A 27,830-nucleotide genomic window follows, 5' to 3' on the forward strand; every position below is an offset into this window, starting at 1 on the left:
CCAAGTCTCTACTTCCTGACCACAGACACAGAAAAATCCGCCGAGCAAGTGAGCAAGAGAGAAAGAGAGATACAGTAGAGGTATAAGGTGGGGATTAAGACGGAGGCAGAGGGTGGGGTTGTCTCTGGCGAGCCGTTAAACAGTCCTGTGTTGTTTATGATTTTATCACCACGCTGCACTACTGTAGGGGTGAAGGATAAACCGTGAAAGAATCAACATTTGAACTGTGTGCTGTCAACACAGCCCAAGGGCATCTCTCCCAGTGACAGACCATCAACAACAAAATATCACATCTCATATCCTCTTCTTTTCTGCCTTACTTATTCTCACCTCCATTTATTTCTTCCTCTATCTGTCACACTTTTTCGTCTCTACTTCTGCGTCTATCGAAATTATTCTATTCACGTCATGCAACCAACATCCGGGAGAGACCTTGACCACATTTCCTGTGTGGGTGCTCACTTCTCAGTTCCTGTCAGGGTGCAACAAGTGCCACAGTACAACATCAGCGAAGACTGACAAAGAGGATCGTCTGTAAATGAATTGTAATGTGATTGAAACAAAAGATTTATAGATACTAAAGCTTATATTGAAGATTTTAAAAGCAGCATTGTCTCCCTTGAGTGAGAATCGTGATAAGCTGAATTTTAAAATGAGTTACAGCATTCTGATACTCTACAGTACAGAGATTTCAATCTCTCTGATGAAATACTGAGTGTTCAGCATGATAACACGGCTAATCTTCTGCATGTGTTGTTATCTTTGGCAGCATTGTTGATGTTATAAACTGTAGAAGAAATGCTCAGATGACAGAAAGAAACGCCTAACCCCGCCATCATCAAAGAAAAAAACAAGAACAAATCAGAATCAGAAACTGCAGTTCACCCTTTGTGAAGCATACAAGGAGAACTTGCTTACAATGCATGCAAAGTTCAGCACATCACAGGCGTGAGAGAATAGCTAATACAATACTAAAGGAGAAGCAGAAATAGCAGAAAAAACATACCAGAGGATAAAATCAAAAGAGGAACAACGCCACACTGGGTAAAATGAAAGTTGTGAAATGACTTATAAATATGCGCATGTGTAATAATAGAATTTATATAAAGAGGATGAACACTACCTTCTAGTCAGTCATTACCACCAGCTAACATGACACAGAGACACATTTAAACATTTTCAAACCACAAAGAACTAAAAAAACAAAAAAAAGATCTCATTAGCAGGAATATTTTCAGCTGTGAAGCATGACTTACCCCCTCCAGGCTCTTTAAAGCAGCATCATATGATCAGCCTGCTTGTGAGGTTTTAAGTCTTGGAAGGGAGAGACACACCACTGTGTTATACTGGGTTTATACCGCTGTTAAAGAGCTGCGCCTTCGCCCTTCGCGGACATATTCACACACATGCACACAAGCATACAAATAACCCTCAGTTGATTAGGTCTAAACCTGCAGCGCACAACAAGCAAGCCTCACATCCGCTCTCTTTCAGCCGAGCAGAGTTTTAGTCTGTGGTGTCGCATTGAGATGCATGCACGTCACAAGTCCTAGTCTGCACCAGGTCCTACTCCTTTTTCTTCGCGCCTCCTGTCCATTTTGGAAAGATCAGAATCAGATTTCCATTTCCCTCTTTCCTGTTCGTCTAACAGCAGATATGGCTGAGGGGAAAGAAAAAGGAGAGAAGAGAATTTAGAGGACGGACAGAAGGAGAAAGCTGCCGAGTACCGACAGAGAGGAAGAAAAGGCACATTGTGATTGGCAGATGACTCAAGAGCTCAGAGACACCTGAGAGGCCTCAACATACGCCCACTGGCCTGAAGGCATGCAAGCAAACATACTAGTTCAGGTGAGGGGAGTGGCTCAGCACAGCAGGAATTATGTGGTTAAACCAGAAGGTATTCAGATTCAATATGCACCAGTCAGTAGCTGCACTGGAATTAGCTGTCCCTCTTTCTATTGGTTAACTAGCTAGATGTCTGGCTGTGGGCAAAAAAGCCTGTTTAACACAGACATGAGAGGCTTTTATAAAGGCTTACCTGTAATCACAATACTATATAGACTGCATACATCTTTTAATTGACTATTTAATGTCGGAGTTACACATTTGCATTTATTTAATTGATGAAAAAAAATTAAAATGATAAAAATGTTTAAGCATTTATGTTTGTATCACTGTTCGCATAAATAAATATCATTATTCAAATGATTAGCATCCCTTGAAAATCATTATTTGGTGCACTAGTATTAAAAAAGTATTTAGCATGAGTATCATCTGTTGTTAGTGCTAATAATTTATTTAAATTCTAGCTAACTATTTTTTCAGCTGAGTGCTCCAGTTAACCTAACTAGCTTGCAGTTAGTTAGGTTAGCTAATGCTAAGCACATTAGCTAGCAGAGGACATTAACTAGTTTCACCTACTTCCAGTTAGCTAGTTAACGTAGTTAAAGTAGTAGCTAATATTATACAATAACGTTGTTATTCGTTATTATCAACGTTTTAAAACGATTAACTTATATCATTAGCATGAGCGTAATTAGCTTTAGTCTTGACATATAACCAAAGTTACATCGTGAGCAGCGTAATTAGCACGATTAGCATTCAGATAACCGGTAGTATTAAAATATTAGCATTACCTAGCATTTATTTGAGCATCCTTGCAGTTGCAGTTAGTTAAATTTAGTTGTTGGTTAGTGGTTGTAGAAGCTGATTTGGCAGTTGTAGTACTACTAGTAGCAGTAGTGACCTGATCTAGCAGTGTTGCTGTAGTTTTGCAGTTGTTTTCGTCGATATTTAAACTAAATTTATCACCGTGGTTATTTCTATAAACTGTGTCAGGACCCGACGGTTCCACTCCACGCCAGCAGGGGCGCCACAGACCTGTGAGCGGCCGTATGCAAAACACAGCCAGCTTCACCGTGTCGTCACTTTCGTGCGACCGTGTCTGCTTTGTTTGTTCCGCACACGGCAGCAGCAGAGCCGCACACACCCACTTCTTCTTTTTTTTTCTCTCTTCCAGATACTTTTAACCGAGTACAAACCGACGGGTGAGTTGTCTACACCCGCAGCCGCTCGGTCCAACATGTCCAAGTCAAATGACCTGAAAATCTTCCTGGAGTCTTCTCTGAATGAGATCTTCAAAGCGACAGTCAGCGACATCCTGGACTCAGTGGACCGGACCCTGTCCGAGTACCAGGGCACAATACAGAGGATCGAGTCGGAGAACGAGGGCCTGAAGCGGCTGCTGCTTGCACAGAAGAGCTCGGAGTCTGCTGCCAGAGGTACGGTTGTCTACACTCGGTCTATAATGGAGGGTGTCGGTGTGTTTGTCGCGACGGTGGGCAGTGTAGCTTCATGCAGACACTGACCTTTTGTTCAAGCTCTACCTGCAGTGTCAGCAAATGTGCCTGTGCTGTGTGATGTGTGTGCTCACCTACACATGAATGAAGAGCAGCAGCAGAAGCAAAAGACTGCAAGCACTACATTCAACACAGGGCTGTGAACGTGTAGGGGGGCCGCTGTGTAAACAGTACTGTTTACATTGTACAATATGCTGCCCATACTAACAACATAAGATAAGATAAGGAAGTCCTTTATTTATCAATTCTACAATATAAAGTTAACTGCATGTTTCAAAATGTGGAAATCAATCACACGCTGCAGACAAGTTTTTTTTATATACACATATTGAAGTATATAATCTGAGATATCCTCTTGTATAAAATGTATTCAGGATATTTAGTTCAGCCTTAAGAATATACATAGAGCGTTTGTTTCATCACTTCTAATTAATAATAATAATAATAATAATAAATAGATAAAGGACTTACATTTATCAGCTATCAAGAAACATGACTGCAAATGAAAGCGTGTGTTGTGTTTACAGCTTCTTCTGCAGCTTTAAATTATAATGCGCCAACATTGAAGTCAGTTGAGTTTAAGGCTGCAACTTTGTCACTTAATCTGTTGTATAATGATGATAATAATTAATTAATCAGTAAGTTGTTCGGTCACTAAAATGTCAGGAAATTGTGCAAAATGGCATTAAGCTTTTCTATAAGCCCAAGACGGCATCCTCAAATGTTTTGTTTTGTTCATAACCCAATGATATTCAATGTACTGTCATGGAGGAGTAAAGAAACAAGAAAATATTCGTATTTAAGCAGACAGGATCATAACATTTTTGATATTTTATTTCCTCAAAAAATTGCTGAAGTAGAGTATCAAAATTGTGGTTGATTAATTTAAAAGTTCAGGCTGTTTTGTCGCTTTATGTCTTCCCTAATCAAACATTCCAGCTGTAATATGTATATATGACCCACAGTTTGTACTATTTTACTCATTATTTATGTTTACTTCTGACAGATATTCATGAACAAGATGCTCCTGAAAACTTTTCAACATCCGAATGGAACGATCGTCCCATCACCTCCACCCAGGGCTCTTTCAAGATGTCCATACGCAGCAGTGACAAGAAGAGCTGCAGGAGGAAGCATAAAGACAAGATGAGGGAGCGCGTATCCCCTGCCTCCTTTTTACTGCAGACTGATCTAGAAGGACCATGTGTGGACACACCAGGGGCAAGTGTCTCCACCCAAACCTTAATATCTGTAAAAACGGAGCCTGGCCTGGAGGAGAGCGGTGCTATTGACCTCTCGCAGCCTTCATCCCTCCTCAATCTGACAATGAGGCCGATAAAAAACGAGAGCACAGAGGTGAGTTTTGACAGTCACGATGCGTATGAACCTCTGCCGCCATCTCCAGGCCTGGAGCAAGACTCCAGAGGCAGTGACAGTGAGGTTAAAGTCACCATTGTTTCTGACACTTACATGCAGGATGGACAGTTCATTAAGACAGAGGAGGAGGAGCAGATTGGGGTGTTGTCCATTGATGCATTGAGATTTTACCCTGAATCAGAAATAGATCCTGATGGAGTGAGCAGACAGGATGAAGTAGTGACTCATGAGGAAAACGATTCACCCACCATTCCTGCAGATGAGTTTTTGGAGGTTCGTGACAACTTTTTGCGTTGTCCCACCTGTCCCAAAACATTCAGTCGAGCCGCCTCGCTCAACGCTCACATGAAGACTCACAGCGGCGAGAAGGCGCACAGCTGCAGCTACTGTGGCAAACGCTTCGGCCGGGCTGATCTCCTCAAATCCCACAAGCGCACACACACAGGAGAAAGACCCTACAGCTGTAACATCTGCAGTAAAACATACGCCCACCCCAGTCAGCTTAGGATACACAAACGAGTCCACACTGGAGAGAAGCCGTATTCCTGCTCGCACTGCGGGAAGCGCTTCAATGAGCACAACCAGCTCAAAGTCCACCTGCGGACTCACACCGGGGAGAGGCCTTACAGCTGCCAGGAGTGCGGCAAAACATTCAGCAACGCAGGAAACCTGCGTATACACGAGAGGATCCACACCGGCGAGAAGCCGTACTGTTGCGCTCAGTGTGGCAAAAGGTTCAACGGCTTGGGCGACCTCAAGACGCATTACAGGATTCACACTGGAGAGAGGCCCTACAGCTGCGAGCTGTGCAAGAAGACCTTCAGCCAGGCGGGCCACCTCACCATCCACATGAGGATGCACACAGGCGAGAGGCCGTACAGCTGCAACGAATGTGGCAAGAAGTTCACGGTGGCCAGCAGCCTCAAACTGCACCAGAGGACTCACACGGGGGAGAAGGAGTACAGCTGCTCGTACTGCAGCAAGAGCTTCAGCAGGTCGGGTCACCTGAAGAGACACGAGCTGGTCCACACCAAAGAGAAGGTCTACCTCTGCAGCCAGTGTGGAAAGACCTACACAGATCATTCCTCCCTTAAGAAGCACCTGAAGATGCACGCAGCCAAGGAGCAGAAGGCTCAGAGCGAGGGAAGCACCAGCGAGGCTGAAACTGCCCGAGCTTCAGCTCCGGAGACACTGTCAGACACTGAGAGAAATCAGAACCAAACTCTTGGAGATGAGTAATGTAAATGCTGAGAATGAGTGCTGTGTGTGCTGTTAAATCAAGGTCCCCCTTACGAGCTTTTATCAGAGCTTTCAGACTCATCTTGTGGTCTACATCAGCAGAGTATAACAAAGTGTTGTGCAGAGTTTTTAGAGTCTGATAAGCCTTTAAACATTCAATCAAAACAAAAAATGTAGTTTGGTGACATTGTAACTAGTAGCATGGGATCATGTTAAACCACCACCGAGATGATTTCTTAATATTTTATTCACGTTACGTTTAATCAAATTTGCTGAGTTACTGACCTACATGTCATCTGATGTTTTCCCCGGAAGCTGTACAGCAAAGGACCAAATCAAACGCACCGTTACCGTGAATAAAATAACAGATTTTTCTGGGTTTGAACATTGTTGGAAACATTTGGGTAAATATATAACAAAATTTTAGTCATTTTTAGATATTCAAATGCGGAAATGTTACATATATCTCTACTCTGCAACTTGAACTGGACTTCCTGTTTTAACACAGGCCTGTTTTTGACCGCTACGGTTGTGTGCTGTTGCTGAAAGCTCCAGTAAAGCCTGGTAAGCGGACCTTGAGTTATGATCACTTGTCAAACTGCTGTTCCACGTTTCAAGCTCACAACTGTATGTGATGTTTGTGTTACAGTGCAATACACTGTCGTCTAATCTTTGCTGTGATTTTTAGTAGGTCCAAATATTTAGCAATACCATATGACTGATTATTTTATCTTGATTGATAAACTCTAATATTCCTCTTGTAGTCGTCTCTCTCACAACGGTGTAAAGAGTCACGGACTGAAAATGGGACCTTTTTAAAGAACAGTTGTTCTTTTAAACTTGCCGTATGTTACCACTGTGTCTGTGGTATGTTTAAGAAATGCTTTAAAGGAAGAGAATAAGTAATGTTTCCAGATTCTGAGCTTTGACCTCCTTGTGAAGAAAATACCCCACAGGAGTCAGTAGAAAATAATATAATTGTTTTTAGATTTAAGATGCTTCTACACACATTTATACACTTTGTAGTAGCCGGAGGTTTAGGAATGTGTGCTGCATCAGTGAAGATCATTAATATATTGCTGTATATAGCTTTAACTACACAGTCAGCAGTCTGATTCTGACAAGAATGTATTTATAGGCTGTAATAATGTTACTGCAAATATTCAGTATCGATTGGTCGGCTCTCAGTCATAAATTAATAATCGTTTTGTAAGCCATGCTGATCTCAACGAATGTCGAGCTTCTAGAGGATTTGTTGTAGGAAACTCATCTCTTATCATGAATTATGTAAACTGACACACACCGGAGTAAAATGTCATGTTAATGATGATAGGGCTGCTGTTTGTTGTGGCAACTGGTCGATATACCTGCACAGGAGTGTTTGCTACTAGGAACTTATCGTTGCTGACTTTTGTGTGATCTGTGTCTTAAATTAAAGAAAAACGTAACCAAAAGATGTCGCGTGTCTTATTTACACTTTACAGGCATGTTTTATTTGAAATAAAAGGCAAATAAGGATATTTAAAATGTAGGTTCACTTAAATACAAAGTACAAATACATTATGTGCGTTCATTTTTTAGAAGAAGAACAAGATGACATACTATATTGATCACCTTCAATTTCTTTTTAGCTCTGTTGTTATTTTATAAATAAACAGGCCCAGAACACACACACACACACACATACAAACAGCACCTATAAACATACAAGAGATTGTCCTGCAGTCAGATGCCAGAAGGTGTGCTGGCACCTCTCCAGCTCCCAGTCCACACTGCCAACTGACTGGTCCATGCAGGTTTTGAGCTTGCTACTCCTGCCCAATACATGCTCAGTGCAACCATAAAAGCAAAACAATGCATTTTTTAGATCAGTGCCTGTGTATAATGCAGTGGTTCCCAACATCTATACCCTGAGGGAAAACTGAGCCCATTTAATCTGTTCACAAGACATTCATAGAAACTTTTATTATCAGGTAACTCTCACTTAGATTGAGATTTCACTTCAAGAGAGACCTGAGAACATAACTGTATCAATAAAACCGAAACTAAACAACGATATCAATAGTGATAAGTAGAATAATACAATGATAATGGCTGAGATGTGTGCAGTCTGTCTATAAAGCCAAATGCTTTTATTTTTAAATGCAGGTTTTTTACACCATGTTATGAAACACATATTTGACCAGTTGGCCTCACTGAGTATGGAGGAGCTGCTTAAAAAAGTTAAGTTAAAGGGCCAGTTCATCCAAAATTTACAGATAAAAACCTTCTTATATTCCCTCTGGTGGTCTCTAACAGGCCATGCAGACAGACTTGGTTTTACATGCCAAATTAGATTTCCCCAAAAGGAAAGAGGTGAATAGAATATCCTACGTGGTGCTCAGAAGATTGGAAACTTAGAAAAAAGAGATTTAATTAATAATAAAGAATAAAGAACGTTTCCTGCAACTCTGAATTATCCACAGAAGACACTGTCAGCTGTTTTCATGGGGACAATTACTTCATTTGAAAGAGGTTCAGGGAGGTCTGTAGATTATCCATGACAATATTTGTGTTCAGACTGTAGGTTTTAATTAATCTGCACAAACAGAATTCCTGTCTGTCCTATGTATTCGGGTGTGTCGAATACAAGCTAGCTGTTTCCCTGTTTTTTTCGTGCTAAGCTAAGCTAACTGAATGCTAGCAGTACGCATTCAAGGGACAGAGTGGTATCAAACTTCTAATCTAACTGGAGAGAAAGTATATTTCCCAACTTTTGCCTTAAAATACACAACATTTCTGCACAGAATTTGTCAGCATTTTTTTCAACATCGGATCAAGCAAGAACACAATTTATTATCCTATGTTTCACTACAACGTCACACTCATATGAAAATTTTTGCCAAACATGTATCTCTATGGGATTTGGGTGGTGGTGCTGCTCTGGCAGCAGTTGAGGCTGCATTGCTTCTCCTTGGACAGATAGAGCATCGGCTGAATGCTGCTGCTGAAGTCCATCAGGCCGAAGGCGACGTAATGAATGTAGCACTCAAACACGTCAGGGGAGAAGTAGTGCTGGAACGGGAAGAGTGCGACTGGCGGGAAGTAGTTGAACACTATGATGGCGAGGATGATGAGGACCATCTTGAAGGCTCTCTTCTTCACAGGATGCATCTCGTCTCTGCCGGGCCCAGACTGCCTAAGCACCCAGAGGATTGCGATGTTGCAGTACACCATGAAGACAAATGTGGCGAGGATCATCGCCGTGAAGACCTTCTCGAAGTTGACGATGTTGCCTACACATTTAGCAGCAGCGTAGGCCAGAGTGATCAGCCAGACGATGAAGGCCAGGACCGCTCGGTGCTGTCGGTCCTTGAGCTCGGTGAAGGTGATGGGGTGGACCACGGCCATGTAGCGGTCCAGGCAGATGCAGGAGAGGAAGAGAGGCGAGGTGTCTTTTATGCCGTAGAAGAACCGCAGGACATACCAGGTGCTACTGGTGGTTAGGAAGACTATGTTGGCCAGCTCGAGTGGAGGGATGAGACAGAAGAGAACGTCCAGAACGGCCAGATGAATGATGAAGATATCTGAGGTGGAGGAGTCCCCCTTGTTCTTATGGATGAGCCACAGCACCATGAGGTTGGCCGGGATGCCCAGGAACATGTTAATGAACTGCAGGCCCAAGTACCAAATGATAACAGTGGGCATGTCTTTGCAACGCTCATACACCGTCCTCTCAGTGCCGGTGTAGTTGAGGGGTCTCTGGGAGACGAAGAGCACCGAGGAGTTGATGTATAAAACCTCCATGATGATCAGAGAGACAGGCCGTTGGAGGACATCAGAGGAACAAAGATCTGTCAGATAAACAGAAGAGATCAGGTTCAGGTGTTAGAAACGGAAGAGACAGTGAAGAAGAACAAAAGAACAAAACATTTCAGCTTCACAGCAAAACAGTGTTGCTCTAAACACCTGAAGTAGATGGGGTCTTGTTTTAGCTGGTTAAATGTAACTTACACCCTTGACGCGTGGTCGAGGTCATGCGCCCACTTCAAACTGGGTGTGCACGCTTTCGCTTAGCGGCTACAGTGAAGATTTCTGCTTTAAAAAGGGTGTAAATACCATCTTTTCTAACCGATCTGAGACCTCAGGGCTTTCAGATACTTGGATTACGCCGGACGAGCTGTATGGAGTCATTTCATATTATCTTATAGTCCTTTTTGAACATTTTAAAACAAGTCCCCAAACTTCCATCGGCATGTGGGCGAGTAGATAATGACTGAATTTTCATTTTTGGGTGAACTTTTCCTTTAATACCCAAAACATGATGGAGAATTTGTTGACTTTGTGTAAAACTGGCGACTACACATGTCAAAACTTCATACATTAAACCACCTACAAGATAAAGACATTTAAGACACTGATGACATTTTTTAAAGTTTAATGGGATCCATTTGTTGCCTTTATTAGAAAGTTATTAGCAGCCAGGAAATGAGGACAGCGAGAAACCAGTAATGACATGCAACAAAGGTCCAGTGAAGATTCAAACTGGGGACTTCCAGATTACAAGCTCAGAGCCTTAAACTTTAAAGCCATCAGGGCATCTCATCATTTGCTTTTTAAGTATCTGTGTTTGTATTTTAATTTGATTAATTTAAATTCTTTCAGACTTTCAGCCCAAACACGTGTGTGACAGCGACGCAAAATTAAAGGCTTTTCGGACTGAATTTGTATTTCTTGTTTGCATTTGTTGGAGCCATTCACTCCAAAGTGATTGACAAAGACAAGACACACTACAGTTTTCTTTTTTCCATTTTCTTAACTGTATTGATGCCCTGTTAGTCAAACAGGTGACATTAACAGACTGAAAACAGCATTGGTCAAACTCTTTCAATATAAAAATACTTTTTGGGACTTTTCGAAAGCTGCCTTCAATCCTCCAAGACTGTAATTACAAATGTAATGGGGTGAGGGACTTCTTAATGTGCTGCTTAGAAAACATCTGTCTATCCAGTGGCTTCTAATCAGGGGGCCTGACCCCCCACAAGGGGTCACAAGATGATTAAAGTGATAAGAAGATTCTCACAGGTCTGTGAAGTTCTGCATCAGAGCAGAAACACACACAGCAGCACACAGCTGCTACATCGCAGATATCATTGTAGCTGTGTGAAGTGAAGTTGTAGTTTCTAATCAATAAATGGATTCAATAAACATGATATTTGTCAATTAGTATCATGCATTTATTTATCAATCACAAACAGTAGGAGCACAAAGATTCAAACAAGTTATTCTGTTCATTATGTGAGAACCTTAGTTCACACTCATGCATGAAGCACCAACCACTCTGCTTTACATAGATCCAACTGAGACATGTAAATATTGTATCTTAGAAATTGTATTGTATCATTGTATCATAGGGCTATTTCAATAAAACTTCTGGCTGGGCGAGAGACGGGGTAAGGCTAACGAGCACGCAACAAATTCATAAAGCAATGACTTTAGAGCACATGAGCTTAAACATTTGAATAAAACATAAGTTGTTCCGCCGATAACAGAAAATAAAAACGTACCAGTCGCATTAGATCAATCTAAAGGGGGCTACAAGATGATTAAAGGGACAAGAAATATTATAAAATGTTTTTCTTTCTCATAAATTACTGGAAACTTTCACCACTCATGGCTTCTAAAAATCCTCCAAATGAAACAGCCTAAGAAGGAAAAACCTCGAGGAAGATTCACAGCAAGACATTGCTTCATTTTTATGCTGCATATGTGAAGTTGATCAGATTTTTGTTGGTCTAAATGTGTTAAAATTCATTGTCACCTACCTCAGCTTCAGATGAAATCCTGAAAATAAAAATTTTTTTAAAAAAGTAGATAAGGAAGTACTGCATCACACATATGCACTCTCAGGAAGTTTTCAATGACTCACTGCAGCTACACAGTGGAAATTTGAGTAGCAGCACCAGACTTGAAATGAACTGTGACTCGCTAAACTCTTATCAGACGTGCACCGCACACCATATATTACAGTATAATTTGTCTCTATGCGGTTTTGAATGGTAAATGAAGGCCTACCTTAAACTTGTATCTAGTCGTCCGGTGAACTGATAACTTCTGCACACAACTACCTCTGTATCTACTGTAACACTGACTCCACAACCCTTTCCTGTTTCACACACTAATGTCACAGGCCACACAGTGATGGTGGTAGTATTCTAAAAGTGTCTTTATGGGAGGGCAGAATTGTTTGCGAGCGTTCTTACATGTTCCCTCCATGTCAACAAGCGGCTCACTCCACTATCTCTGTATCTAAGGGAGACATGTAAATGTGCAACTGTAAAGAGACTCCTGCCTTCTGCAGAGCACTAATAAAGTGCAGTGACAGAACAAAAGACACAGCTACAAGACAGAAGAGCTAAAACTAAACCAAACAAAAATTACAGTTGATGTAAGAGGTCAGGAGTTATGATTGTGTCCCAAAAATGTCACTCACCTGCTTAACAGGATCCCGCAGCACCTTCTTAAAAGTGACTGGTGTCCTTGTGACTCCTGTGTGCATCTGTCCGAGGGTGAGCAAACACTGAGCCCTCACCTCAAAATGAATGGAAAAACTCTTGAAGATGACACTAACGCTTCAGGGATCCTGCTCCGGTCTGATCATCCAATCACAGCATCGAGACGAGGGTGTGGAGGCTGAGGATCTCCCACTGGGTGCCACAATGTCTTGTTTGGCCCCCTGTACATCCATCAAACTTTTAAAATAAAGAAATTAAATAGTCATAAAAAAAAAGATGAGCATGAGAAATGTGAAAAAGTGTGAAAGTGAGGTCACTGAAATGTAATACAGGTTTATTGTGGAAAGCCATCATCTGTTCACACCGATTGGCAATGATGCAACGAACCGATGGAGCCTGACGGAAAAAAAATCGGCAGTAAACAACTGATGCAACAGTCCAGAAAATCACTTCTGATTCAATTTGATGTAACGGTGTGTAATATGTTACATGAGGCTGACGCCGGTCGAGGTGTGATGTCCGTCTGTGGGGTTTGTGCCGCACCCAACACGCAGAACAGGGACCTGAATCCCTGCAAATCACTTCACGATTCACACTTAACAGCACGTTTTAAATGGTGTTTTTATTGTGTGTGTTCGGTTGTTCGTGGTATCAACTGAGAGTGTCATTTTTGAGCGTTTCTGGATGACTTCCCAGGTGACCTTTGACCTTTTACTACTGTTTTATTAGATGCTATTTGCAATGCTACTACAGTCAATATATCATACTCTTTGTCGACCGTTTAACCATCCTTCACTTCTTGATTAATGTACTGCAGCTGATGTAGTATAACAGTGTGTTATTCTGTGTGTTTGAACAGCCTGACAAAGAGCCACCTGATTGAAACTCGACCCAGGTTTGTTTTCCTCCGTGTCAGTCTCTGAACTTGTTTTTACTGGTGTCGGGTTCACAGGAGATGTGTCTTCCTCCTGTAAGTTAGAAGATTCTCACAGGTTTGCTAAATTCTGCATCAGAGCAGAAACACACACACAAAACACGCAGCTGCCTACATCCACACAGGCCCTCTTCTTCCTGAGATCTTACTGAAGTTTCACATCGCTGAAGGTTTTAAATAAACACGATGACAGATTTTGATAGATGGACTGCATTTTGTTCACACCTACATGTGGAAAAACAGAAGTTAAACCCCCAACCAACAAGTGTGACTTTGTCGCCTAAGATTATAATCAACTTCACAGACATATTTAGTTCAAAACGGATGCATCACCTAGCACGAAACCTAAACTAGGCCTGAAAGTTAGAATACATTTTTTAAAGGTCACTGTCTTCACATGAAATAACATAAAATGTATGAAAAGTAAATTCTGCAATCTATATTTGATGTGTTTTTTATGGACTGATTTGGTTTAAAGAGATTTTAAAAATCACCTATTTCATTCTTAAATATATGTTTAGACACTGCAAGTAACCACAGAAGGTGTAATAACCTGAGGTTGTAATTTCACATCGCTGAATGTTTTAGATAGATAGATAGATAGATAGATAGATAGATAGATAGATAGATAGATAGATCTTGAACTCAGATATATGTAGGTATGTGTAAACAGCCTTCATGCATCAAACTCTTCATACATCATTCTCTACTGTGAGGCTCAAACATCTAAGTGAAGGAAAAATGTGCAAACCACATCTCTGAATGACAGAAGGATGTCAAATTGTATATTAAGAAAATACAGTATAGAATTTTGCAGTTAACAACACAGGTTAATTTGTGAAAAACCGTCACAGTTGAAGAATAAATATATTCATTCGTGAGTCGTTACGAATGAAAACTAGTTAGTTCTGCATCCATCCATGATTCACTTCACCGACTGTCCACTTTTCCAATTATCCTCCTCATTAAAACCGACGCTGAGCTAATCACATGTGAGGGTGAAGAGCAAAAGTGGTGCATGAATTACATCAGATCATCCTCACTATCAAGGGACACTTCTTTAATTAATGACAGGGAGTCATAACAGAACTAATGAGGACAGATCATCCTGAAAATCTGCTGATTCTTCATGGAAAGTTGAGTTTTTCTTTCTTTTTCTTTCTTTCTTTCTTTCTGCTCTTAACTGACATCCAAAGGAACATATTTATTAAATTGTGTATAGTTCACACAGCCATCTTGTTCACATCTAAATGTGAAAGCAGAAAAATGAAAGTTAAACCACCGATGTGTGAGCTCACTTAGTTATAATCAACTTCACAAATTCTTTGGATTAAAACTGATGCATCATCCAGCACAGAACCTGCAGAAAAAGGTATAAAATTATCCTGAAAAGCTTTTATATTTTAAACAAAATAAGCCTTAAAGTTAGAACATATTTTTTAAAAGGTTGCTGTCTTCAACAATTTTAAAAACCACCTACTGTATTTTATTTTTAAATATATGTTTAGACCAAACATCATGAGAAAAACACATTGCAAGTAACCACAGAACAGCAACCAGGGTTTGTTTGGTCTTATTTATTTTCTTTTACATCTCATTTGAGTTCTCTCGATAGAAAGCAGAAGGAAAAGAGTTTCACTCACACATAATGCAGTTTGAGCAGCAAGAAACAATACAATCAAACAAATGGGAAACAGACATCAACTATATGTTAAGTGCGGTCATCCCAGCAGTACCATACATATCCATTATAAAACTACGATGTTTTTAATCTACCACCACCCACTAACTAATAATTTCTCTTGTAAACTTGTGGATGGCTGAATGTTTTTACAGTTTTAGTCTAAAGCCATCCTGGACAAGACACTTACGAGGACATTATTGTGTTTTTCCTTTCTGTGCTAACGTTTAATCTCCAGGTTTCAAACAGAAAATCTCTTCAGAAGATAAATACTTTTTAGCTGAAAACACGACCCATGCAAAGAATCCACTGTAAAAGACATACAGGGGATGTAGCACAGGATAGCCAAAGTGATGATTTGTTTCATCAGAAGATCTCCCAACCGAGGAGCTCGAGCTCCGACACATTCACCGTCTACCGTGTTTATTATCCTCCTCAGCTCACCTCTACGTGCAAACTTCCAAACTTCTCTCATCCATCTCCGCCTCTACATCTCGATGGCTTGTCGGCTGTCCTCCCATCTCTGTTTTCAATCTTAAAAAAAACATCTTAACATTTAACATGCTCCTATAATATAAAAACTGCTCTTTTTCAGTAATTCCTGTCTCTCAGTGTTTGAAAGTAAACACTCTACAAACCAGAAAGCCAAATGTCAGGTAAACAAATCATACACATTAAAAGGAAGGAAATACTGAAATGAAAGACGTGGGCAAAGTGTGTCTCTTTATCATTTCGATCAAAGTACCAAACTTAAATGTAAGTGATAGGTCACAGCAAGCAGCTGATGATTTGTTTTCATATTAAACTGTAAGAATATGGCATTTTATTCCAACAGAAACCAATCCCCTCCCCCGTTTTGTCCTATTCGGACCACCAAGTTTAGTTTTTTTTCCGTTGCCTGTGCAGTCGAGCAGCAGAAGTGAAAAAGCCTTCTGGGAGTGGGAGTGGAGATCTCGCAGATGCTGTAATCCTGCAAGAAATGGAGTGATGGGATCTCATGAGACCCGACTGGTTTTGTGAAAGTGTTCCAGTCTTTTAAGCTCGAGTGATTCACGCAGCAAGTGAAAGAGTCTTTGGACTCTCTGGAGTGTTCACATCTAGGTAGTGCATGGTTTGGGGAGGAGGTGGGGGTGGAGGTGGAGTGCTCACATGCTGCTGCAGTCGAGGGTGTCATGGCTAAAGGTGCATCACTGCTACTACAGGTGTGGGTAAACAACAGTCAGCTTCAGTCTTATAGAAGCTTTGCTCCAGATGATTCGTAGCTGGAACACGATGATGTTATGGTGTTGGGTGGAGTGTTCTCAGATGAAGGTGGAGTCCATGGTGCTGGTGTCTTGCGTATTGCGGGCTCGAGCCTCGAAAAGCTGTTTTATCAAAGCAGACTTCTCCTGCTCCAGCTGGGCGATCCGCTCGCTCCTCTCCGTCACCTCCTTCATGAGGAAGAAGAAATGAAGTAAGTGACAGCCTTAAAACAACAACACTGACTGGTAACTATTAGTGACTAGTATCTATAGACAGCATGTAGCGAATGTTGAACCTGTGTGAGAAGTCTGTTCTGGTCCTTCAGTCTCTGGATGGCTTGTGGAGGAGCTGGACCTGGAGGCTGGGGGTTAGCTGAGAGCGCTGCTGTCTGAGCAGCACTGGAAGGAAATGGCTGCTGGAAACAAAGAGGGACCAGTGTTAAAGAGAAAAACCATCCCAGATACACTGTTGTATACCCAACTTCCCATATCCAGATGCTCTACAGCTATGCTACGAAAAGGCAATCTGATAAAAGTGGCAGTCGTGAGAATCACTTTACATTTTTATACAATCATATGAATCAGTAAGCATATTAATGTTTGTTTTTGGTGACATTTGTGCGATGTAAAGTTGAATTTCTCAGGCTCACGATTTTGAGTCAGAGCTTCATGTGGAGAAAATATTGATCCAATCCAGCTGCATTCATACATATACAATACATATATACATATACATCACGTCTGTTCAGCACCCCCCCAAAAACCTATTTTTTCATTCCTTTACGAGTCATTGCAACTGATAATAATAATAATTGTGTAATACAGTATACCATGACCCCATCATATTTCTTGAGATGCTTATTATAGCATGAAAATGTCTGATTACGACAGATTTGCTCAAAACATTGTGCAGTTGTAGTTTTGTGCTACAGTGACTGACATCAGCCAAGATGGATCCTAACAGTGACTCAGTAACGCGGCAAAAATAAAGAATGAAATCATCTATAAAGCTTCCATCCATACCCTCAATAGCATCTAAACAGTCATCCATCAACACCACTTATTGTGTACCGTATTTACATTATTTTTAGATTGCCGATCTCATTTCCTAGGTCTTACTAGAATCACACAGAAATGCTAAAAGTCAATTAGCAGGCAACTCTCACCATCCCAGTGCAGGTAATAAGGTCATTAAGGCAGCGGTTGACTTCTTGCAGTTTGGGTATTAGAACATTCATGCGGCTCTGATTGGCTTCTGTGAAGAAATCCTGAGAGGAGAGAAAATAAACAGACCATTAGTATGAAATTCAAGATAGTAGTGAAAGTTTTGATGAAAATGTCTTGACAAAGAGGAACTGAACAAACTAAGGAGGAGCTGTGGTAAACTGAGGTTAACTTAAATTAAGAAATAAGGAAGTATTTGGGAAAACGTAAATGATTCAGACAAAAACACAAAGAGACATAAATTAATACTGAATAGTACTTTACTTTTCTGGGTCAGTCAAGGGGAAAAGGAGAGCCCAAGCAATTACATACTTGCTTTATCAAACTATATATTCTTCTGCAACCTCCGGTTCATACTTCAGTTTAGATCAAATTATATAATTCTTCAAACAGATCTATAGTTCATATATGTTGTTTCTGTTGTTTATTGTTAATGTCCCAATTGTTTTTCTTGCTTCATTTAGAAAATCTGTGTTACATGTGTCAGAAATATCTTCTTATGACGAGACATTGTCAAACAAAATACAGCAACAGGTAACATCTCCATCACTTTTGATGAGTTTTAGACTAGATCCTGAACTCACCGTGCATTGAGAGCTCTGGCCAACATGCCGCTGTCTCTCTGTGACATTGTGGATCTGACCCTGGTACCACTCGTGGGCCCGCTCCACCACTTCCAGGCCCGCAAGCAGCGAGTCCTTCTCCTGCTCCAGCTCTTTCATTTGCTTCAACTGTGAGAGTTGAAAGTTAAAAATGGAGGGTGAAAGGGGGGGACAGGAAAGAGGAAAATGCAATTAAAAACAGACAAAAAACAAAACATTTATTTGTCATGTTTCCACTGCCATCACTAAGAGAGCGTTCAGATCGCTGCCAACATTAAATCTAATGATTGATTCTGGGCTCCTGGCAGCCTGCGTGGTAGACAAACTCCATCCTTTCACCAGGGCATCTGCAGCAAACTCTTTTGTGCCGGCAGGGAGACAATGGCGCCATGGCAATTGTGCCGGACTCTCTCCCATCCTGAACAATGTTTAGAGGAGCAATCAGTCCAGCGTCATGGCAACCACACAGCAACCTAAGAATGGGGTAAACAGCGGAGCCACTTCAACTATGGCTGCCACAGTGTGTGTGTGTGTGTGTGTGTGTGTGTGTGTGTGTGTGTGTGTGTGTGAAAGAGAAAGAGGGAGAGATGTGTGTGTGCACTCCCCAGCAAGGCTGCATTGAGTTGTGCTGACCAGGCTGTCCATGCAGCACACAGCCACAGTCCAGGCCTCATTGCTGGCATTCAGCCACCTGGTGTGTCATCTTTCTATCCAGCCCGTCGCTCCATCCCTCTGTCCCCTGTGTAGCTCAGTACATTCCTCTGATCATCGCTCATCAGTTTAAAACACAGCCGCAGCTCATAAGCAGCTGGGATACATGTTTGTAAACTATACAAAGGACAAAGGAACTCGAAGAAGTCTAAACTCGAACCCTGTTTAACATTATTCTGCTCTGAGTGAAGAGAGAGTACACACAGAAGAAGAGAGGAAGGGGGGTTGAAGGGAAGAGGAGGGGGTCGGAGGGTCCGTGTCTAGAATGAAGCATGACCTGGTGTCAGGCAGCATGAATGTGCGGTCGTCCACAGGCAGGAAAACCCACCATTTAGAAAAGAAAAGGGAGAAAAGAACAGGAAATAATCAGAGAGAGGGAGCAGAGCAGCAAATGGCTTGATGGAAAAAGTCTGTGTGCATGTATGTTTGAGTGCTGGCTGAAAGAGCAGTCATGAATACACACAACAACAACTGTGCACATACAATAACATGACACCGGTTGCACAAGCTGTTTAGTTAAAAACACAAAGAACATAACAGCCTTTCAAACTGCGTCTACAAAGCACCACCGAACAGTGTGGTCCGAACCTTGAAGCTCAATACAACAGCAGCTCAGAGGCAAGGCACACGTCCAAAAGTCCCCCAAACAAGGACAGACCAAGGCTGCAACTGTTTACATGACATAGATCAAACTGTTGAATATTCCTGATTATTTAATTAATTGTTTGTCTATCGAAAAGCAAAAAATGCCCGGAAGTTCCCAGAATCCAAGGTGATGACTTGAAATTGCTTGTTTTGTCAAACCAACCATATAAAACCCAAATATATTACATTTGGCTTTATATTAAAGAGAAAAGGCAGAAAATCAACAAATTTCAAAAAAATAAAACCAGCAAGAATTTGGCATTTCTGCTTGATCAATGACTTGAAATGCCAATTAAGTAATTGGCTCTTTTCAGCACTATCCAAAACCTGAAGCAACCAAACAAATACACCGAAAATCCTGACAAAAAGAGGTTATTTATGTTCAATGATTGATAGATCTGTCGGTTACTTTTTCAATTTAAACAATTGTATTAGTTATGGAAATGTTAGAAAACACCAAAAAATGGCCATCAAGTTCTTGAAATTGCTTGTTTTTGTCTAAAAAACAGTTTATACCCCAAAAATATTCAACTTACAATGACAGAAAACAGGAAAGAGAGTAAAAACTTAGATCCAAGAATATAACCAGCTAAAAATTGTCATTTTCTCTTGATAAATGACTTGACACCTTGCTGTCAGTAAGCTCTTGCAGTCTACTTAATTATTCATCGAGCCTCAGTCCAAGTTCAAACCCTAAAGCTCGACAATACCACAGCAGGTTAGAGCCAACAAACAAAGCCCAAAGAATAAAAAAAAGCCCAAATTAAGTTTTAAGTATTGTATTCAACACACAGAAGTTGACCACAACTTTTCTGATCCTCTATGTCGCAACTGTCACAATTAAATATCAAAACAACTTGATGCACATCTTCAAATCTTGAAATTCACTCAGTAAAAAACCGTCTCAAAGACAAACTTTAATGTCCTAAGTCTTCTACGACCCTCTGTCCCTCGTCTTCCCTCCCTGCTGTCCTACTCACCCAGAGAAAAAAGTGCAGGGCCTTGCTGCTGTAGAGGCTACTGCTGAGGGGGATGAAGACGGTGGTGTAGGCCCACACAGCTGTCCAGGCTGGGCCGGGCCGGCTGAACGAGTCCTCTACTTCTACCAGGCCCCTGGGCCCGACCCGGCTCACTACCATCAGGGCAACAGCGGGCCAAGTTGGCCTGGGTGGGAGGGCCGCGGGGAAGGGGGAGGAGGAGAGGGGCAGGGGGGGAGGGAGAAGGAGGGGAGTCGGTCAGCAGCCTCTCCAGACACAGGAGGCCGAGGGGGGAAAAGAGACGGAGACGGCAACACAAACAGGGAGAGAAAGAGGGACAGGAGGCGAGCGAGAGAGTGAGAAATGGTGAGGCAGGGGGAGAGACGGAGAGTGAAGGGAGGCATGAGCTCTGGACTGGAGGGTGGGAGGGGCAGAGTGAGGGGGAGGCAGCGGGCAGAGGGATGGGAGGGGAATGTGGGGGCCAATAGAAGAAGAGCCTAGACTAGAAAACCTCTTTTTTGGTACATTTTACAGGAATTTTACTGCTTCAATTATATATATATATATATATATGTATATATATATATATATATATATATATATATATATATATATATATATATATATACATAATACATAAAGAATATCTTTAAAAGTCTTAATCTCTGTTATATCCAGTCAAACTTCAAATTATCAGAGTTCAAGTCCAAGCAGACCTCTGTCTCACTCTCAAAGTCTTTTACTACTGATCCTCTACTCTTTGACCCAACTCAACACAACTAAAACGATGATAGATACCAAAGAAGAATAATTTCAGCTTGTCAAGAGTAAAATTTTCCGACCAGTGCAGAATGTTTGGTTGAATCTCCTCTCCATCAAACTTTGCTAGTTACTTATGTAATATCACACGTTCATTCAGTAGTTGTCAACTTTTGTCAGTTTTGACATAGTCTGTTCAGACATTGAAGATATTCAATTCATGTAAGAAAAAGAACAGCAGCAGGAATTCCCATTATCAGAGCTTAAACCTCATTCAACTGTTAATCGATTATCAAAATGGTTTCTGATTAATCTTCTGCCAGCAACTCACTGATAACACCTCTACATTTTTACTCGGGATGCACCAATATATCGTATCAATATATATATAAACTCCTGAAAAATTCTTCTCATTTAGTAGGTAGTAATATACAGTATCAGGCTAAAAAGCCTTTTGAAGCAATTGCTTTCCAAAAAAAAGAAATGATTTTTCACATGAACAAAGGTTATAAACAAAGGTTGCGCTCTTTCAAAGATAGTATACTGAATGGCTGAATAGCTTTACAGCTCAGTTATTTGTTATCATGAAGATTTCTTTTGAAGGGGGAATAAATAACAAAAAATATTTAAAAAATGGAAAAACATCAGTATCTGCATCGGCTATAGGCCAAATTGTCATTTTAAACATCGGTATCAGCTCAGAATTACACAATCAGTGAATCCCTATTTTTTACCTACTAGAAATTTTTAAAAAATCAAGAATAGTCTCTTAACTCGACCAAACACTCAACAACCAACACATGCCATATTTGACTGAAAACTACATTAATTCTCATCCAGTGGAAAGAAGTGATGATCTCAGTAGGCGTAGCCACTGATTGCAACCACACTCTGTTGAAATCTGTTTGAGCTGGAAAACAAAACTGAAAAGACGAGTTTCCAAGCTGCAGCAACATCTTTTATAATAAAACCAGCCACATATCGCTCCAAGTATGGTTCTTATTATCTAAGTATGAGCTTCACTGGGTTACTCCAACAGACATATGATGTTTACAGATGTATACCAGTGATGTGCATGTTTATTAAGTTTGCAGAGGCTGTTGTTTTACCCGTGAAAACCAGAGGTGGGTTGCAGGTGAATAATAGAAACCAGGTAGATCAACAGCAGACCTTTGCACCACTAACGTCAACCCATGACCGGGTGGTTGATTAACCAGTAATAAATAAAAGATGTTTCACCACTGACATCCAAAAACGCTCCTTTCTGAAACCCAGGCGTGGCACTTTGTAGAGACTGTGTGTGTGTGTGTGAGTGTGTGCGTGCGTGTGTACGTCCGTGTGTGTGTGTACACACCATTCCATAGTCCACTCCGTTGGAGATGGTATGACGCCTCTGCTCTTCCCGACTCCGCCCGTGACGCCTTGAGCTGCCAGTAAATCCTGTTGCAGATTCACTCTGAGATCTTGGTAAACCTGATTTCGCAGCACCTAGACAAATGTGAAACAGACAGATTGAATGAACACTGTGGGATGGAATGCATTCTGTAATTACTGCAGTTGCACTGGTTGCAGACAGTACAGGGAATAACACACTTTGTACAATCATTTAAGAAAACATTTTAAATTACTGAAATGATTTAGGCAATTGAAAATGCTCAATTATTTGTTGTGGAATACTAGGTACTTCTAACCACAATGTACAACTTTCACTGGCTGAACTTCACTTGACAGATTTTTGGGCACATTTGCAACCAAGATAGTTGCATATGGAAGTGTACCAAATTTGTATTCAAGGTTTGTACTCAAGGTAACTCCGAATATTCTGTCACAGCCTTGACACACCTTTATTGCATATGGTCACAGTCAGAATGTTCAAAATGTATTGTATTGCTATCTATGCTATCTTTCAGCTTTGCATTATCAATCAGCCCCTTATCTAGAAAATGTGAGATTAAATTTTACTGTGTAAAGTGCCTCCGCATCTGGAAACAGAGAGTGATGAAGTGGACCAACAAAACTACAGATAAAATTTTCACTTGACCCGATAATGCATTCAGGTTGCCAGTGTGCACCACAGGAGGGAGCTGTACTCAAATGTCTGGTGTCAACATGCCAGGATAACTGTTATTTATTGTGCACACTGAACTCAGCAGACTATTCTAAATCTTATTGTAGCTACAAAATGTAGTTTTAAAAAGGCTGTTTAAATCACACTGATTATTTGATGTGAAACCAATCCCACTCCTTTGTTTGCTTACTTGACTGAGGATGAGTTCGTTGGAGCAAACAGAAATATGTCAAGTATTTGAGGGAAAACACACTGTAGAGATAACAACTCAGACATCTCAACATTACAGGAAAACCTTATCAGTTTACTTCAAGAAACTAAAGCAACCTTGACAGTTAAAAGTGTTGGTGCAAAAATGGGAATTTGAACATCCACAGTCACATGACAGCAAAGCAAACCCCTTCAGCCAAAGAAGATCATGAGATATGATCAAAAACTCCAAAGCAGCCACTAAATGAACCTTATGGGGAGAGTGTTTTGTCATCTGCTGTCTCCAAGCTCATGACTGAACAATGAAACTCAACTTTAACACAGTTTTCGGTTATTCCAAAGACAACCATATATAAATGATTTGTGTGTTTATGTTTTCGCTGGGTGTTTCCTATAGCAGCTTAAAGACAGGCAGGTCTGATTTAGTGAAAGATGCCTCCAGGCTCTCCAAACAGTGCATAACCTTAGTTGGCAAAGCATCTCAGTGGTATTTTTCCCTGGTATCTGCCTGGTTTCATCTGAGGTATTTTATCCTTATCAGATTTTAAGTGCACAACACTATAGTTTTCCCAAATCAATTGAAAGTGACAGAGAGCGTTGGGACTTTGTGGTGATGTCCAGGGTGTTGGAGAGGATTTCACCACTGCAGCGATTCAGTGAGCCCCGGCCTGTCTGATGTAATCTGGCCTAATCCAACAGGGTTTGGCTGCATGTGAGAGATTACAGCATGGTCACTGGTGGTCAGTCTGTCTGTCTACATTATATGGCCAAAAGTATGTGGACAAACAAAGTAAGTGGACATACTATTACACACATCTCATTCCACAACTATGGACAATGATATGGTGCCTCCTCTGGAAAAGCTTCCCACCAGACTTTAATAAGGTCTGTGATTACCACAAGTTTATGAGATGTTCACGTTTTGTTCCACGACATAAAATACACCATTAAAATATGAAATAGCCTGTGAAAAAACTCTTCATGCACCTTGCTTTGTGTACAAAGGGAACTGTTGTTGCATTATTGTGTATTGTAGCATTTCCTTTCATTTGAATTAACCAAAAGTGCACAAGAGTATGTGAACGTTTGACCATGTCCGTCTTTCTATCTGAACAAAACCACTGTACTAAGTGCAAGTGGTGTAAGCAATGAAAGCCCTGAGGGCTCGATAGATAGAGTGTCACTCTTATAGCTCCAGACAGGCCTGGCTGTACAGAGATCACACAAACTCGGACAGACTCTAGTTGACTGTGCGTGCGTGTGTGTGTGTGTGTGTGTGTGTGTGTGTGTGTGTGTGTGTGTGTGTGTGTGTGTGTGTGTGTGAGAGAGAGAAAGACTCGTATGACTGTGAGAAGAGGAACAAGAGTGAGTTATGAGTGAAAGCCTGTATGTATGAACAAGATAACGAGCAGGCCAACTGGGAAGTTCTCAGCAGTAACTCCTGTAACCTACATCCGGCTCAGCAAGGGAAAAACTGAACAAATTAACATGCATACAACTGACCATCACCCGTTCTCCAGTCAGGGGCCATAACTGTTTTCCTTCCACGAGGCAGACCCTCAAGACAGATAAATTTCTGCAGGAATTTCTGACACGACCTCTAACCTGACCTGGGGTTAACAGCAGTAATTGTTCAGCTAGGAACCCATCATCACAGCAGAGGCACTTAAACAGGGCCTGTTTAAGCGGTGACATAATACTGATACCCGAGAAGTGTTTTGTCAAAAACCAACAGTGACGGGTGTTGACCCCATTGAGAAGCATGCAAAGACATGTCACCATTTTTACCTTATTAAGGCTCCCTCTGCAGATATTTTGCACTTGTGTGTACGACACAGATCACTGCATCCAATCAAATTAGACTATGAGAATGAAGCTTGCTCATGAGAATTCAGTCTCAAGTCCTCTAATAGGTATACAGCAACACAGTAGCTCTACATCTAACTCATCCTCTATGACTGATATATTGGTATTAGTCCATATGTTGCCACCAATATGCCCTGATATGTAAACTATTTTTTTAAAGATTATAATGCAGAAAATTATGCTAGGGGAATATATAATCATTGAATTCCTAGTGAAGTCAGTGAGGTTTATTGTTACTCTGCTAAATATCCTGCCTCTGTGACACATCTTTGTCACAAGCAGTTTATTACCACATTTGAGGGATTACTGCAACCAATAAATCACTATCAGAATTTTTCATTACCTAATATCAGTACCAGGTTAGACCCCAAAAATCAAGTATCGTGAGGCTCTGTGTCCATAAAAAAATTCATTTGACAACCATTTTTTAAAATGGTTAATCATATTATCCTTTCAAATGTCAAAATAATAGCTGTTTAAAGCTTCTCATATGTGCTGTTTTTCTGTGAACATGATTGACTTTTGGGCTGTGGTCAGACAAAATAAACTATTTAAGGACCTTATGTTGGACTTTCGTAAATCCTGATGGGTGTTTATCACTGTTTCCTGACATTTTACTGGCCACAGATTCATATAAAAAGTAGATAAAAGGGCGGTGGAAATAACTTGAGGTGCAGATACTGTATGATGGCAGACGAGCCCAGCTGTGCAGTTAGTGTTTGTTTTAGTTTGAGGGTGTGTTGCTGTTAAATCTCCATCTAGGCAGGCACGGGTTCAACTTATCGACATGAACTCACTGAATAATTTCCATTTATGATTTACATGTGTGTTTCATGGTACCACTTACCTGATCCGTGGAGCTGCGGTGACTCCAGAGCAAGCGACTCAATGGACCTGACCCGGCTCTGTTGAGGCTGTGCTGGTTTGGTGGCATGGGCCGGCTCGGCCCGGTAACACCCGCCCCCCGGAGCCACGGAACTGCGCTCCATACCTCGTCCGGACCTCTCGAAGCCCGCGCTGTACGGGGCCGGTCCACACATGGGGTACCCGGCCCCCTCCTCCGGCCTAGTCCGGCTCTGCAGGGAGGACGACCGGTGTGGCTGGGTGTTGGTCACGTTGCTCGGCCCCAGCGGACGGACCTTGTTCTCAACCCGTGTCCCAACGCTGCATGTGGACAGCGGTGCGGGTTTCTGGTGCTGCTTTGGTGCCTGCTGCGGGTGAACAGCAGCCTGGGCTCTGAAATGTGAGCTGTTCTCCGGGTTGAGCATGGAGTACCTCAGCCCCGCGACGAACCGCTCAAAGGTGAGGCAGCCATGCGGTGGTGTGACCCTCCTGAGGCAGCTCAGCACCCCGCCGGGCAGTTCCCGGGTGTCTGCGCCCTGCCAGCGGGTCTCTATCTCAGAGATGTGGACATAACCCCGTCCCCCGTCGTCCAAAATGTCAAACAGGGTCCTCAGGCTGTGTAGGAAGGCTTTGGGCAGGCCATCTGTTGAATACTCCGTCTCTTTCGGCTGCATTTTGGCAGTTTTAAAGTCCCCTGTCATGCCTTGAAACACCTCTTTTCTCGGCCCAACTCTGCCGTAAACGGCCGCGGTTCCGTTCAGCTTGCAGCCCTGGTCAGTCGCTATCAAAGCCATGAATGTTCTGCTAATCTCTCCTGACTAATCAATCAAAAACACGCCAAAACAAGCTGGCTAACTTAATATAAACACACCACTCGGCACGCGGAAGAATAAAAAAAAAGAATATCCGCTTACCAAACAGCGAAATACATATCCTTAAAATGTTTTTTACCCTGAAATATTCCCGGTATTTCACGGTATTTTGGAGTCCGGACCTTCCCACCGAAACTCCGCCGCTGTCTGATCCATACTTTCCTTTTTCCGCAGGACCGCCCTTCAAACTGCTGTGCGTGAGCGTCCCGGGACCACTCATTGGATGCGGTGTGCACGAGCTCGGCGCTCATTGGTGCAGGCCTGAGGTAAGCCCCAGTTTGAGTTGCGCTTTTGTTATTACTAATGCTGAGACGTTATTCATATTATCCCCCTCCACATAATCAGAAAGAGCTGTGTCCACTATCACTTTACAGCCCCACACACACACACAGTCAGAGCAGGGGACACAATCCCTTTGTTTCACATCTTTAAATACACTTTTTACTCTGTAATTAAGTTGCAACGTGACTGGAGTAAATTCAAGAAGTAAACATTCACTCATTTACGTTGTTTATGTATAATAAATGTCTTTTACAATGTAATACAGAGTCATGACCCTTCCTTTGGACCCCATGGTACCTCATTTTGAAAAACTTTGTATGGCTAAGAATGGAGAAAGACAAATCATTTTTGGATCCAGCCTTAATTGTGCCATGAATAATGCATATATGCATATGCTGTTTGTCAATTTAAGAGATAATTTTCCAAGTAAATAAAGTCCCATTATG

The 27,830-nt window shown here is 41.6% G+C and overlaps 3 protein-coding genes across 4 annotated transcripts; 1 reads left to right on the top strand and 2 right to left on the bottom strand.

Moving 5' to 3' along the window:
• Positions 1-3,021: 3,021 nt before the first annotated feature.
• On the top strand, positions 3,022-7,420 carry LOC141005960 (uncharacterized). The gene is made up of 2 exons (XM_073478028.1): positions 3,022-3,281; positions 4,366-7,420. The coding sequence occupies exons 1-2, from the start codon at positions 3,083-3,085 to the stop codon at positions 5,973-5,975; spliced, it is 1,809 nt and encodes a 602-aa protein (XP_073334129.1). The 5' UTR covers positions 3,022-3,082; the 3' UTR covers positions 5,976-7,420.
• Positions 7,421-8,870: 1,450 nt separating this feature from the next.
• hcar2 (hydroxycarboxylic acid receptor 2-) lies at positions 8,871-9,761 on the bottom strand. The gene has a single exon (XM_073478422.1). The coding sequence runs from the start codon at positions 9,759-9,761 to the stop codon at positions 8,871-8,873; it is 891 nt and encodes a 296-aa protein (XP_073334523.1).
• Positions 9,762-14,973: 5,212 nt separating this feature from the next.
• sapcd2 (suppressor APC domain containing 2) lies at positions 14,974-27,251 on the bottom strand. Of its 2 annotated transcripts, none has more exons than XM_073478164.1 (6): positions 26,235-27,251; positions 22,598-22,731; positions 18,134-18,280; positions 17,492-17,593; positions 16,622-16,741; positions 14,974-16,514 (listed from the first exon to the last, which is right to left on the bottom strand). In XM_073478164.1, the coding sequence occupies exons 1-6, from the start codon at positions 27,022-27,024 to the stop codon at positions 16,386-16,388; spliced, it is 1,422 nt and encodes a 473-aa protein (XP_073334265.1). In that variant the 5' UTR covers positions 27,025-27,251; the 3' UTR covers positions 14,974-16,385. The 2 variants fall into 2 exon arrangements, with proteins under 2 accessions (XP_073334265.1, XP_073334266.1); XM_073478165.1 differs by having other exon boundaries at positions 14,982-16,514; positions 16,622-16,738; positions 26,235-27,170.
• Positions 27,252-27,830: the final 579 nt, after the last annotated feature.

This window comes from Pagrus major, chromosome 12 (genome assembly GCF_040436345.1).
Source record: "Pagrus major chromosome 12, Pma_NU_1.0".
Classification (NCBI taxonomy): domain Eukaryota; kingdom Metazoa; phylum Chordata; class Actinopteri; order Spariformes; family Sparidae; genus Pagrus; species Pagrus major.